Source organism: Ipomoea triloba, chromosome 8, assembly GCF_003576645.1.
Source record: "Ipomoea triloba cultivar NCNSP0323 chromosome 8, ASM357664v1".
Lineage (NCBI taxonomy): Eukaryota > Viridiplantae > Streptophyta > Magnoliopsida > Solanales > Convolvulaceae > Ipomoea > Ipomoea triloba.
Genome location: NC_044923.1, coordinates 14,829,223 through 14,844,471, shown reverse-complemented (window position 1 = coordinate 14,844,471; position 15,249 = coordinate 14,829,223). Strand labels below are relative to the sequence as shown.

At 37.4% G+C, this 15,249-nt stretch overlaps 1 protein-coding gene across 2 annotated transcripts in view; it reads left to right on the top strand.

Annotated features, from left to right (window-relative positions):
* Positions 1 to 1,682, top strand: part of LOC116027927 — a 10,857-nt gene extending 9,175 nt beyond the window's left edge. For both annotated transcript variants that reach the window (XR_004100024.1, XM_031269711.1), the window contains 3 exons: positions 849 to 921; positions 1,109 to 1,155; positions 1,583 to 1,682. Coding sequence is in view for 1 of the 2 variants with exons in the window: in XM_031269711.1 (XP_031125571.1) it covers positions 849 to 921; positions 1,109 to 1,118 (83 nt within the window). In the remaining variant the exon portion in view is untranslated. The remainder of the gene's footprint in view (positions 1 to 848; positions 922 to 1,108; positions 1,156 to 1,582) is intronic.
* Positions 1,683 to 15,249: the final 13,567 nt, after the last annotated feature.

The following is a 15,249-nucleotide window of genomic DNA, read 5'->3' as shown; positions in this document are numbered from 1 at the left end:
TTCCGAAACTAAAAATTTATTCCAGACTAACCCTCAAAATTGGGCTAGGTTCGGTACACCGCGAAATTTAGCGATGTACGATCAAAATAAATTTTCGCTGCTATGAGCTGATTTAATTAAATAGGAAATTCAAGAATAATAGTATGGTGTCTAAAAATCCATTTCCTAGGACAACCGGGTCCGAATACTAGTTCCTAAAATTTTACGGTTCGTGACCGGTACGTACGATCGCAGCTTATTACTAACTGTCCTTACTTATAATAATTCTTTTGAGACATCGGGAGATCATAACTTATGAATGTCAACGCCTTAGGATAAAATAATAATGTTAGGAAAATACAGGGTATTACACCCCAAGTCCTTTTAAATTTTTCACACTCTAAGAAACCCTTATCATTCAGTTTGAGTTTCTAGACCCAGTGTTCTGCAAGAGTTGTAATACCATCCTTTTTCACCCTCAAGCTCAACAATCTTAGCCACCACCCAATAGTCTCCGTACTATAAGTCAAACACAATAAGTTAGAATGCATGTAGATTGTAATCTTTTGGTGAGAAAATTAAAGGAGGCACAATAGTAATGAAATTTACCTGTCTCAATGCATAAACCTCTGAAATAGTGTTGATGACCATTGAACCACTTGAGAAAGTGTCCAATGAATTAGCTTGGGACAGGCTTGAATTCATATTGATAATCCTCAAAGGAGTTTGAACATCACTTAGACTACAATAATCAGCAATCAGATGCATACAAAACAATGTAAGAAAGGAGATATTTATACCAAAGTATTCATATATATATCTACATATTCTGATTAATAACCACCTTTCTTTGAATTTTTTGAACTCAGGTGCATCTTCATTGATCAGAATTTGGGTAGCCTCATACAAACTGGACAGCTTGACTAATCCATCTAAACAAAAGTACGTTACTTTTACATCTGAGCTAATATTTGTACAACAAATGACATTTTTTAAAGGAATTGTATTAGAAAATACAAACTCATTAGAAGTATACAATTTGTATTAGCATATCTGTATTCTACAATTTACTGGATTATGTATGCATAAGTTAATCATAACAATGTAAAAGGTTCACTTATCATCGCAGGTGGCAATAACGATGAAAAACAACCAAGAAACAAAATATGAAATGAGGTATGTGTCTTTTACAAATTCTCAATTTGAAATGCATTATTTCAAGTAAATGCCTTCTCTTATTATCAATAAATGTCTTATAATAGAATCTTAACAGTAAAAAAAAATGATTTCCAGCAAATGCCTTTGCTTGCACAAACCACGATCTATGTTCTACATATTACAATTAGGGTCAGAACCAACTAAAAATCATTCATCATTACAAATTGATAACTTTTAACATTATTGATTTTTTTATTACTTCTGGAACATCCTTGTGATTATCAGCCGGTTTGTATTATTTTCTCAACAATTAGAAAACAAACATAATGACCAAGTAGAAAGATGGGATTCCTACTCAATGTGATGAGAATAACAGATTCATAAGCTAAACTTAATATAAACATTCACTGTGAATCAAAATATCTAAAGCAAACCACATTAACAGGCTTACCTCGTTGTGTGACACAACTTCGCAGCACTTGATGCTGTTACTCACATTGCGGTCTGGCACTATGTATGTACGCACACATCTCTGTTTGATAGCAGTCAGCTCGTTTGCAAGGAGGAACACAAAGGCGCCATTAAAATATTCTAAACTTCTTCTGCTTGTATGATGCTACATACTGCTTACTGTTCGAACGCACCGCAATTTGATTGCACATTTCAGCCGCATTGGTGAAAGTTCATTGGCAGTGAGGAACAAAGGCGCCATAGTTTCAGACTCTTGAATATAAGTATCGCAACTGGTAATTGTTTAATGGCTGTTGTATGTAGCTCATGGTATAAAGACATATTTATAGCCTGTCAGTGGTAATGAATCGGAAACCAAAGATCATAATAACATTAATGGAAGCAAACGAATAGCCGGCTATTTTAAAAATTGATAAGACTTCAATGTAAACAATTTAATAGATAGGAAGTCTAAAACATTAAGGAGTCTAATTCCCAAAAACGACTCTTCGTATAACCTCTTGTTTTCCAACACCGTATTGCAAAATCGTTGGGTGCAGATTTTATTTCAATAATATACGACGCCGTTTATCCACAACACGGCACTTTTCACCAAAGGATTTTGCTTTATTATAGATAGGATTAAGGTTAATTTACTAAATAAACGTGTTTTAATTTACGATCCACATTAAATTTTGCTCAGTAAACCTACTATATCCCTGATTCTTTTGGAACAAATTCCAGTTTATATATTTACTTTTTTTAACCTTGTTTTTTAAAAGGGGTACAATGATACACTACACAAACTTCTCTTGTGTGTAATAAAATGCAAATTACATAGAATCGATAGGTCTCGATTAAGAAGGTGTTGGTAAGAAGCGAACTTGTGAGCTTCAAGTACGAGAATCATACTCCACACAGTTTGCATGTTAATTATGTGTAATGTATCTTGTCGTTTAATAAAAGTATTAAGGTTTTAGGAAAATTCTAAGATGTCAATCAGGTACCCAAGCTTGTCAAGGCTTTGAGTTAGTAAGGATACATGATTAACATTGTTCTCACTGTTTTTGACTTTAGTTTATACAAGATGCATTGTGTCTATCAACACCTTAGACTTTTCCTAAGATTTCCTATGGGATTTAAAATTTTTTTTAATTACAAATGAGTTTGAACTCTTGAAATCGTATTCACATTTGGTCAAACACCATCTAATTTCTAGGTGGACAAGAATAAAAAAGAATAGAATTGTTGTATTAGGTAGACCCGTTGGCCATCAGCTCCTAACCGGTAAATCTTGCAAGTAAAGAGAAAAGAGACAGAGACACAACAAGGAATAAGGAGAGAGTATTTCATTAGATCAACCATTTTCCTTACAAGAGGATACATACATATATATAACACTAATATAATTACAATCATAATGGTAACCGTTACAACGGTTACATAATAATGGCCACAATAAGTATAATTTATAACACTCCCCCTTGGACTTTATTTGTTCACGATTTTGCCTCGTTAAAAACTTGCTAGGAAAATCCTGTGAGAAAAATCTAGATAAAAAGAGTACAAGTTACATGAATGGTGTACTCGAATATTTTCATGTTGATAACATGTTGTAATAGGTATGCCCGTCGGCCATTAGCTCCTAACCGGTGAATCTTGCAAGTAAAGAGAAAAGAGACAGAGAGACAACAAGGAATAGGGAGAGAGAGTATTTCATTAGATCAACCATTTTCCTTACAAGAGGATACATACATATATATAACACTAATAATAATAACAATTATAACGGTGACTGTTACAACGGTTACATAATAATAGTCACAATAAGTCACAACGGTTACCCTTAAGGAAGCAGCAAGATCCATGATCGCCTTCTCAGGATTGCTTAAACGTTTTTGGGCCGAAGCCATAAACACTGCTTGTTATACACAAAACAGGTCCCTCATCCATAAATTTCACGGAGCTACACCTTATGAGCTCTGGAAAGGCAGAAAGCCTGTTGTAAAATATTTCCACATCTTTGGAAGTAAATGTTTCATTCATAACAATGGAAAGTCACATCTAAAGGCTTTTGATGAACGTGCTGATGAAGGTATATTCATGGGATACTCTGAAAAGAGCAAAGTCTTTCGAATCCTAAATAAGCGAACTATGGTGATAGAAGAATCAATACATGTAGTTTTTGACGAATCATCTAAGGAAGACATGGTGATTTCCGAAAGGTCACAAACTGCTGAGGAAACAAAGGATGGAGAAATTGAAGAACCATCCGAAGGAACAGATTCAGAAGATGATGATTACCCTATCTTTCCAAATCATCTACCGAATACTTCACCTCAAACCGAAGTATTACTGGATGATGAAAATGAACCAAGTCAACCAGAAGTACAACAAGACGAAAGCAATCACGATGAATCCATAATAGATGAAGGAGCACCTCCTACCACTTTTTAACCTGATCTAAAATGGTTAAGAAATCATCCTCAAGACCAAATTATCGGAGACATCCATGACAGTGTACGAACTCGTGCATCCATTCGGGAGTGCATGATGGCATGTTTTATATCTCAAATTGAACCGAAGACTGTAGACGAAGCATTAAATAACTCGGATTGGGTCATAGCCATGCAAGATAAACTGCATCAATTTGAGAGAAACAATGTATGGGAACTGGTTCCACGACCAACTCATCAAAACGTCATTTTCCCAAATGGGTTTTCAGAAACAAGATGAATGAGCAAGGAGTCATTGTTAGGAACAAGGCTTGGTTAGTAGCAAAAGGATACTGTCAGGAAGAAGGAATTGATTTTGATGAAACCTTTGCTCCTGTGGCCAGACTCGAAGCTATAAGAATCTTTCTAGCTTATGCAGCATGGAAAGACTTTAAGGTCTATCAAATGGATGTCAAAAGTGCCTTTCTAAATGGACTTTTGGAAGAAGAAGTATATGTTGAACAACCTCCTGGATTTATCTCAGAAATCGGGGCGGATAAAGTCTACAAGCTCAAAAAGGCTTTATATGGTTTAAAACAAGCACCAAGGGCTTGGTATGACACTTTGTCATGCTTTCTCATAAGTTGCGGATTCACGAAAGGAATAGTAGACAAAACTCTATTCAGAATCAAAGATGGAGACCACATCCTTTTGGTACAAATCTATGTGGATGACATCATTTTTGGAAGTACCGATTCGGATCTATGTGAAAAATTCTCAAAACTCATGTAAGGAAAATTCGAGATGATCATGATGGGAGAATTAAACTACTGTTTAGGTCTTCAAGTCACACAAGAACGTGATGGGATTTTCATAAATCAAGCAAAATACACCAAGGATCTCATCAAGAAGTTTGGAGTTGATGGGAAGTCCTCGGTTAAAATTCCCATGAACACCTCGTTACGAATGGATGTCGATAACGAAGGAAAGGAAGTTGATCAAACGAAATATAGAGGAATTATTGGTTCTCTACTATACCTAACGGCTAGTAGACCAGATATATCCTTTGCAGTGGGAGTGTGTGCTCGGTTTCAAGCTAATCCTAAGGAAAGTCATCTAAGTGCTGCCAAGAAGATATTAAGATATCTGAAAGGGACTCAAAGTGTGGGACTATGGTACCCGAAGAGTAATCTCTTTGATCTAGTTGGATATTCTGATGCAGACTTTGCTGGTTGCAAAATCGACTGAAAAAGTACATCTGGGACATGCCAATTCTTAGGGGGAAGGCTTGTCTCTTGGTTCAGCAAAAAGCAAAACTCTATTGCTACAAGCACTGCTGAAGCCGAATACATAGCGCCTGGTAGCTGTTGTGCACAGATACTATGGATGATGCATCAACTCAAGGATTACGGTGTATCTGCTAAAGAAGTAAGCATTATGTGTGATAACACAAGTGCCATTGCAATAACACAAAATCCAGTGTTACATTCAAAAACCAAACATATTGATATTAAATATCATTTCATCCGAGACCATGTGGAGAAAAAGGATATCAAACTTGAATATGTGAATACCGAAGATCAGCTTGCGGATATTCTCACGAAACCTCTTGCCGAAGCAAGATTCTCTACGTTACGGCATGAGCTCGGGATGATAGAGATGAACTAATGAAGAGACAACCGAACCGATCCAAAACTGAAGGGATGCATCATTTATGACATTCTGAAATCAATGCAGCTATAAAAATCAGCATTCACGGACTTGTATTAAAGGATAAGCTCAAATGAATTTGGACGGTTGCAGCATTGAATGGTCATATCAGATGAACATCAGCCAATCAGAAGAGATCCAACCTCTCTATAAATAGATCTCAACTAAGGAAGGGAGAGGCATCCTAACACCTCTTCTCTTTGTGTTGTTTTCTATCGTGCAGGTATGGACAAGGGTAAAGGAAAGAAAGCCAGTTCCGAAGAGAAACCTACTAAGAAAAGGTTCTCATTCTGACTTATGTTGAAAGAAGGAAGCAACAAGCTCAACAAACTGAGAGAGGAAAAGGGTCAACCTCTTCAGGGAGACACATCCACTCATCCACTGGAGTTATCTGACTCGGAATCAGAGGACTATGTGCCAGAAGCACCCACAATGTCCGTGCCAGGCTTTCATTCTGGAGGGTTGGCACCACCAACCGAAGAACCATTCTGGCCTGACCAAGATCTTGTGCCTAGACAAACCCCTCCTCCATCCATTGATAATACTGGAGATGATGCATGGAATGACATCCAAGGCTGGTATCAACAAAACCATGCACAGAACCAACCGGCAAATGAGAACTTTGATGAAGATTATCTCCGATATCTTGAGGAGATGCTTGAGCCAGATGATGTCCCTGATCAGTTCTCGGCACAAGAAAATCAACCGGGTTATGGACCGATGCCTCCATGGTGGAATCCTGACACTGCCCCAAGCACTCAACCTGCTCCAAGCCCTCCGACCACCGAGAGTAGCCAAGGCCAAAGCTTTCTGTCCACCGCAAACAGTGGGCTTGCAAGGGTCAAGGGAAAGGGTAAGGCAAGGAAGTAATTATCATTCCTTGTAATGAAATCAGGGTTCTTTGGATGTTTGTGTAATGCTCTCTTGGTTGTTGAATGATGCTTTCTAATGAAATAATCAAACTTCTTGGTTGTGTGCTCTATGTCTCTTTATTCCGAATCATTCTAAAGTACCGAAGAGTACCCTCTTATCAGCAGTACCGAAGACTGTTAACTCACACAGCAAATGTTCTTTACCGAATATATGACAACCGAAGGACTAGTTACCGAGTCATTATCAACTAAATCCTTATGCATCACACTCTTACCGAATCTAAGGCAACCGAAGGATTAAACCTCTGTCTTGCTGAACAAGTTTTGATTATATTTCCCGGGATAACCCACTTATGACCGTTTATTCTGAGAACATGGGATCGTGGTGGAACACGTGTCAAATCTCTATTCGCTGATGACTTTGAGGCATGCGCTCCACCTGCGCTGAACAACTGAACTGTCAGACTTGAAAGGACGGTCCATCAACGGCGAGATGGTAATGAGTATATTCTCTCTCCTCATTAAATGAACATTTCATTTTATGGGCAAGTGATCTTTTTCAGCACAAGCCACGTCTATGGTCCTATGCCATTTTTGCCCCCTCAATAAAGGGCATTTAAGGTCTTTTGTCTTATATCCATAAATCCGCTCCAATTTTCTTTGGTAACCCGACCCACTTACCTTCACCATATATAACCTCTTTCACCACTCATTTTCTACTTTTCACCATTTCGAAAGCAAAACTTAATCCCTCCAAAACCCTAAACCACTCCAAACACCATCATTTGCTATCATGTCGTCATCCAGTTCAAGTTCATCCTTTTGGAGCTCTAACTCCTCCTCCGATGAAGTTTCCGGCACCCACGGTCCTGTTCCCAAACCCTTACCTTCACCGGAAAAGCCCAAGGCTCCTCAAGAAAAATCTTTCGTACCACCAAGGGTCATACCCCGACCATGTGAGGATCTTAATGTTTTCAGATTCTTCCTCACCTCTCTTAAAAGTCAAAAATCCAAAAACTGCATGGTTAAGGCTGGATCAATGCTAGATGTCAGCGGTTTTCTCGAAAGAGTTCTTGATAAAGATTTTGGAGATCATGTGATTCAATGTCTCAAAGACGGTAATCTTTTTACAACTTTGTGACTTTTAAGCATAAAACATAGTACCCCCTTGATGTGACGCAATTTTACATTAATGCTGAATTACATACTGTTAATGGAGTTGTTGAAATACGATCAGTAGTTCATGGAACTGCAATTACTGTTACTCATGAGGATGTAAGGAAAGTTTTTGGTTTTCCTATCTGTGGAGACGGTTTTCATCCAGATTGTTCTGGAAAAGACTACAGCAGGAAACGGAGGTGGAAAAAGATGAAAGGTTATTCTCAACCTTCATCCATTCCATCCATTTTAAAGAAGAAGATGTTAAAGATGGATTATGAATTTGTGGTGGATATTTTGAATAAAATTGTTGAAAGCAAGCAATCCGGCACTGATGAAATTTCAGACATGAAGATGAGAATGATATGTGCACTTCTAGATAACTATCCTGTTGATTGGTCGAAAGTTATCTTTGCCTTTTTAGTTGAAAATATTCAAACGGGTGTTGATCCTGCATCCGGATGGTTATTAAAAGTTCTCGGCTATGGGTTTGTGATCAGTGCTATCCTAAAAGACAAGAGGTGAAACTACGCACTGGGACTGCCTCTCATCGCACTCATTATCACATGAACTCAAACCCTCCAAACTATCTCAAGAGAAAGGCAGAAGAGTTGGAAGCTGCCCAGAAAAAGAAACTAAAGAAACACAAATCCGAATCATCTAAAGGCTCAGTTGCAAAGGATGCACCCGAAGCCTCTGAAAGTCATAAGTCGGACAAGTCTGATAAGCCGAAGGGAAAACAACACAAAAAGGGATCAAGGCAAAAAGGATCAAGGCATGGTGAATCCTCATGACAGGCCGAATCCTCACCAGAGGAAGAGGCAAGAGAGTTAAAAGCAACTACTAAAAAGCAGAAGGCAAAGCAACTGAAGCATCCGAAAAAGAAGCAAAGGAAGGATCGGACTGAGGATGTTGAAATCGAACATGAGACCCAATCAACTGCCGTCTTACCAGCAGAAGAGGAACCGAGGCGAACTCAGAATGATGATCGACACCGAGTTCTTCCTCCACCTCTTGATCTTTCTAAGGATGCTAGTGATGAAGAAGATCAGATGCCTCTTACCAGGCTGATGAAACCGAAGCCTTTACAACCCGAATCCTCCTCTGCACAACCTGTTCTCGAGCCAGTGCAACCTCCCGAATCCTTATCTGTTGCAATTCCGGGTCCTATTGCTCCCATAACCAGACACAACATTTGGCCATTACTATGCCACGAAGTCGAAATGAGTCGGACTCAGACTCCACGTGGATAGAGGATGACTCTGAGGGGGAAGATGTTGATATCTGTCGCCCATCCTACCGACCGATACCTGAGGTGGTCAGAAGACAAATCACCGAACATATGTCTCCCCTCATAGCCTCAATTATGCTTGCTCTAGATTACGTCCACAGACATATCTACTTATAGTGGCCATATGTCTCAACTGTTCAAATTGAAGAGACCCCGTCTGAAACAACTGAAAATGAAATACCCGAATCGTTCCAGCAGCTCACCATCCATCCTGATTATGTCACTCGTCAAATTAATGCCGATGCTGTATTGGCTCAACAATTGGCTTATGAAGAGTCTAATGATGAGATGTCTGATACCGAAGCATTTGCTGAATTGCCCTCACATGAAGAGATACTAAGGCAAGAACTTGCTCGCGTCTATAACTGGCAGGAGTGGAGAATGTCAAGCCTTCAAGTTATTGCCAGCACTATTAGTGAAATGGCCGAAGAAGAAGAGTGGGCATTGGATTGGATGGGTACACGATCAATTTTTTATGCAACTAGACCGGATGAGATTGAACGGGTCTTTGCAGAAAAACTCCAAGGAAAAACGACTCGGTTTGGCAAATCTGTCGATCTCAATGTAGGCTACCGAACACCTCGGGAACGCCTGATGCTAGAAGACATGAAAATTGCCAAGATCCACAATATCTCTCGAGCACAGACAGAGATGAGGGATCTAAGACCTGATGTTGGACCGAGCCATTCACCTGACGAAGATGATGATAATGAAGATTCGGATTCTAATCCAAATCAGGGATGCCGTGACCAGGGTGATAGGAAGGATGATGATGACAACGATGACAACGATGATCTATCTGGAAATGGACTTCCTCCTTCCCATGCATCCCGAGCCGTTGTTAATCCAAATTCGGGAGAACAGACTGATCGTACCAATACTAACTCTAATCAGCCCCAAGCTGATGAGACAAAGTCTACACCCACCGAATCTTTGGAACAACCAGTTATGCAAAGTCCTAGTTCAGCCCGAGATGAAAACGTGGAAGCATCTCGAGGTGCGAATCATGATGGCTTGCAAATCGTTGATGAAAGGATGATCACATCAGATCTAAATCTCGTTGATGTTGAGGTAGAAGTCTTTCCAGACTTCACTCCGGATGAAAACATGGAAGCATCCCGAAGTGTTAGTCCCGAAGACTTACCCTCCCCAACTGACGAATCCAACGAACTGAAATCTGCTGAGGGACATGAACTCGTCTTGGCTCAAGGTGGAAACATGGAAACGCCTTCCAAGGACAGTCATGATCCAACAGGAGAAGCATCCAAGAGCTCGGACTCTTCTAAGGTAATTTTCGATACCTCTTCTACCTTCACTTCTCTGTTACATGCCATACAGGGAATGGCAAGGACTCAAGATGCTCATTTCAAAACCTTGAATGAGTCCATAACCAAGATCAAAAAGGACATCCGAAAGCAGAAAAAGAAATCCTCAAAGTCGAATACTGATGAGAGAATCTCAGCTCTTGAGAAAAAGATTGATAATGCCTTCTCCGAAAATCTCATTTCCCTATGATCCCTGAAGGACTCGGTAACTGAAATCACAACCATACAGCGTGATTTGGTTACAAAGCATGCCTTCATCAAAGAACGTATCTATCTTGCTCCAAGCTTGAGTACGTCACAGGAAATCAAAACACAATGGGATCTTACATCTCAGAGTTTGAATGGACTCTCAAACAGTTGCAAGTATGCATCAATCGGTTGAGCAACAAAGTAGATACTCTTATTGAAGTTAATGATGCCAACAAGGGGGAAGAGATGAAAGGGACTCCTCCGAATACTTGCAAGGGAAAAGAAATTGTCCGAAGACATGACGATCAGGACAATGATGATGTCTCACGAGAAAGAAAGGCCATTCTAAATCTTAAAGATACTCCATCTCCTTCACCATCACCGAAGAGGACACAAGATAAACCTTCTTGTGGTGACCAAGCTCTAAAAAGCAGAAGAAACCAATGACCCGAAGAGTCGATGGAGAACCGATTGAATATGTTCCGTATAGGGAAGGATCTGGAAAGTACTATCAGGAATGCAACATTCCACCCTTCTGGAACAAGAAGAAACCTATGGACAGGTTGAACTACCTGAAAGATCAAAATGAGAGAATTTTCGAGCAGAAGAAAAAAGACGAAGAGATCTTCAGGATTCAACAAGAAGAACAGAAAAGATTTGAAAAGATTGTGCAAGAGCTCGAAGACGCAAACAAGATCAAAAAATCTGCTGATGAAAGAGCCAAGATGAATGGCATTGCCCAAATCTTGACCGCCATGTAACAAAGCTTTACCGATGGAATGAATGCTCCCGAGCTGATAAAGTGGTGGCACTGGCGAGTCATAAGAGGAGAAAATCTTGGCGAAGTCACCCAGAATTATCTAATGCTGAAGCTACACGACAAATATGCATACAAGATTGTGGGACTTGACACTGTGAAAGCAAGAAAGGAGATCAATGATATGATCCAACTCAAGGAGTATGAAAATTGGGAAAATCAGAAGAAGAAGAAGACTGGTGAAAGTTCCAAATAAGGAGGACTTTAATCTCTTTTTAAATTTCTTATGCTTTCAGTTGTAATGATCTCATGGATGAATAAAAGACATATTTTTGGGGGTTCAGCGTGTGTGTGTTATCTAGTTTTGTTTTTCACTCCTCGGATACATTATGTAAAACTTTAACTATTCAGGCATATTTTAATGAAAATCCCTTTATGGATAAAGAAAGTCGAATAGTACAAATATAAGGTGTTGGCATCATCAAAAAGGGGGAAATTGTTAGGAACCCCGAGCTGTTGATTTTGATGATACCAACTACCCGAGGAGACCCCTAACTTTTCTTTTTGTCTTTTAGAATAGGTTTTAGTCACAAAGGGTAATCGAACCCTTAGTAATGAAAAGGATTCAAGTCACTAACATCGAAGCCTTGGAGAATCAAACCGAAGAGTTGAAGATCTGAAGAACCGAAGTGTTGAAGGCTTGAAGAACTGAAGACTAGGACTACAGGCCGAAGGATGGAAGGGCCAAGCTTTTATGACCGAGCAATCAAACTGTGATTGTCTCGAGGAGATTAAGAGGAATGATAAGGTCAATCATTCTCTCGCACAACCAAGGCAAAGACATTCTCTGATAAGTTGTCTTATCTACTGCCTTGAGAATGGGTATAACTGAATGTCAAATCGGGTCCTATGCAACGAACCCAAGGAGCATTTAATGATTGTCACCTTTTTGTGGGACAAAAGACAAATTGTCCTTGCACAAAAGTGAACAAACGGCTAGAAAGTACTGACATTCTGAAAAAGGTGAAAACCATACCCATTGGATATTACACACTGGACAATAGGTTTGAATTTCACATTCCCTCCAACGGATCTGAAATTTCACCTATAAATACCCTTGTCCCATCTCACTTTGACAAGGTTGAAAAAGCGAAAATTGTCTAGCAAGTAAACTACTCTCAGTGTGATAAAATATTCAAAAAGCATACAAGTGATATTTAGCTAAAAAGAGATCTTGTGAAGCTGAAAAGTTGACATCAAGAAGTTCAATCACAAGGATCTCAAAGTTGGAGAAACATCACATCTTTTCAACCATCTCTACAAGTAAAGTAGAAAGAGGCGGAGTAAACTTGGAAGAAGTTGAAAAACCTACATCAACGTGGCTGCCGGGCCAAGTGATCAAAGGAGCACGTTGTAACGGAGTTTGTACTATTAAGGGCAATATAGTGCAAACCTTCACGAGTTGTGAAGAAGAGTGGAGTAGGCTTAGTTAACAGTCGAACCACTATAAAAATCTCTCTCTCAATCTCTTTACATTTACGTATTGCATAGCATATCTCACACAAACGTAAAACCTTTTATAAGAAAATCCTAAGTGCAAAGTAAAACTAAAATTTGATATAATCTTTCCACTGCGATATAACTCTTTTGAAAAAGTTTTCAAAAATCCCTTGTGAGTCTATTCAACCCCCCCCCCCCCCCCCCCCCNCCCCCCCCCCCGCCTTCTAGACTCACACCGTTACCACCGGGACCAACAATTGATAAATTTTTTTTTATTTATTTAGATAATAAAATTAAAGAAAATTATTTTAAAAAATCTAATATTGAACATGTACATTTATTTGATTATAAGATTAGTGCAAAAGTATCACTCAATTAATTGAATAATATATGACTTGTTTGTTTAAATTTAAAGATTTTGGATCGTTAAAGGCTCCTAGAGGAGTGGATAGCAATCAGCTAATTGGTAAATTCTTCTTAAAATTTTGTTCTATACTGGATGTGTTCTATACTGCACAAACTAATATTATAATTAATTGGTAAAAAAATTAATAAAATTTAATTGGTAAGAAAATTTTATTTACCAAATTATGACAATAATTAAACCATTATAATTGTGAGAATACTGAAAACAAATTCGGCCTAATTTTATAAGAAAAAATAATTTATTAATTATTATTTACATCAATAATAATAATTCAAATACTTATCTATACTTCTATATCTATACTACTATTAATGAATATAAAATAATCCTTTGTGAAATTTCAGCCCAAACAATAGTAAAGATAAAATGAAAAAGAAAACTGATTTTACTAATTGATTGAAAATATAAAAATATTCTAACGAAAAAAGAAATGAAAATTAGGCAAATTGGAAAGGAAAAGGACATTACTAATTGACTAAAAACTTATTTTTAAAAAACTTTTAAGAAAGTTAATTACACTTTCCTTTTGAAAACTTTAAATTATTTAAACTTAAAAAAAAATTAATTAAACATGTGTTGTTAGATTATTTATAATAATTACTATTAATTCATTCAACTATCGAGGAGGAAGAAAAAACTAAATGCGATACAGTGAAAATGAATATACTTAAGTTATAAAATTATAATTTCACATATATTAGTGTAATTGACTATTAATAATTGTCTAATAATTATTATGATAATTAAACTAAACATTGTTCGTTGAATTTATTTTTATAATAATTATAATTATAATTAAATTATTTCTAATTGTTCCCATATTTATTTTAGTAATAATATAATTACATAAGTCATATTACATATTGATCTTTTTAAGATAATTATAGACAAACAAGTCATATATTATCAATTAATTGAGTAATACTTTTGCACTAATCTTATAATCAAATAAATGTACATGTTCAATATAATTTTTTTATAATTTTATCTTTATTTTTATTATCTGAATATATAATAAAAAATTTATCTGTGCATCGCACGGGTAATTGGACAATTATTTGCTTTAATTCAAGTAAGGAAAACATCAGAAAACATAATTGGTCCAACAAATTTCATCAATTGCGCTATATAATATTTGATGTTATAATTTATATAATTGTATATCGATCCAAATATTCTTAAAATAATATAGCAAATCCATTCCGTGCAACGCACATGCGAAAATATTATGTATGTATGTATGTATGTGTATATGCTTTCCTCCTCATTTTCTTCTTCTTCTTAACTTTTCTATCCTTTTTATTAATACCTAATAATAATTACCAAAAATACTTATTAATAAATGTAAATTTATATTAGCTAATTATATTAATTATTATTAATTACTAAAGAAAATATAATTTATGTGTACTATCTTAATTATAAAAACTCTACCTAATACAGATTGGCAGTTGTTAAACATTATTTACGATATTTACTGTGTCCTTGTAATATTAAAAATAATAATATATTTGAGTATATATGTGCCGCCCCAGCCAAACTCCCCACCTAACAATGTCTTCCGCCCAGATCGGCCCGCGAGCGAGCCTTAGGTCCAAAAAGAGGGGCAACACTGGCAGCTATCTATGGTTGGCCCTTGCATCAACTCGACATCAAGAATGCTTTTTTGCATTGAGATCTTCAGGAGGAAGTATACATGGAGCAACCTCCTGGATTTGTTGCTCAGGGGGAGTGTGGGAAGGTATGTCGACTTCGCAAATCTTCATATGGTTTAAAACAAAGTCCTCGAACATGGTTTGGAAAATTTAGTCAAGCAATAGAGAAGTTTGGAATGGTGAAAGGAAAATCTGACCATTCTCTATTGTTGGTATACCGTTAGAGAGTATTACTTTCGCCACATGAATACATGTGTCAGTTGATTGTTAGAAAAGACTTCTCAATGGTGAACGCCTAGCCTCATAAAGCCGCTAGTCATTTTCATCAAAGTAACACTCATCT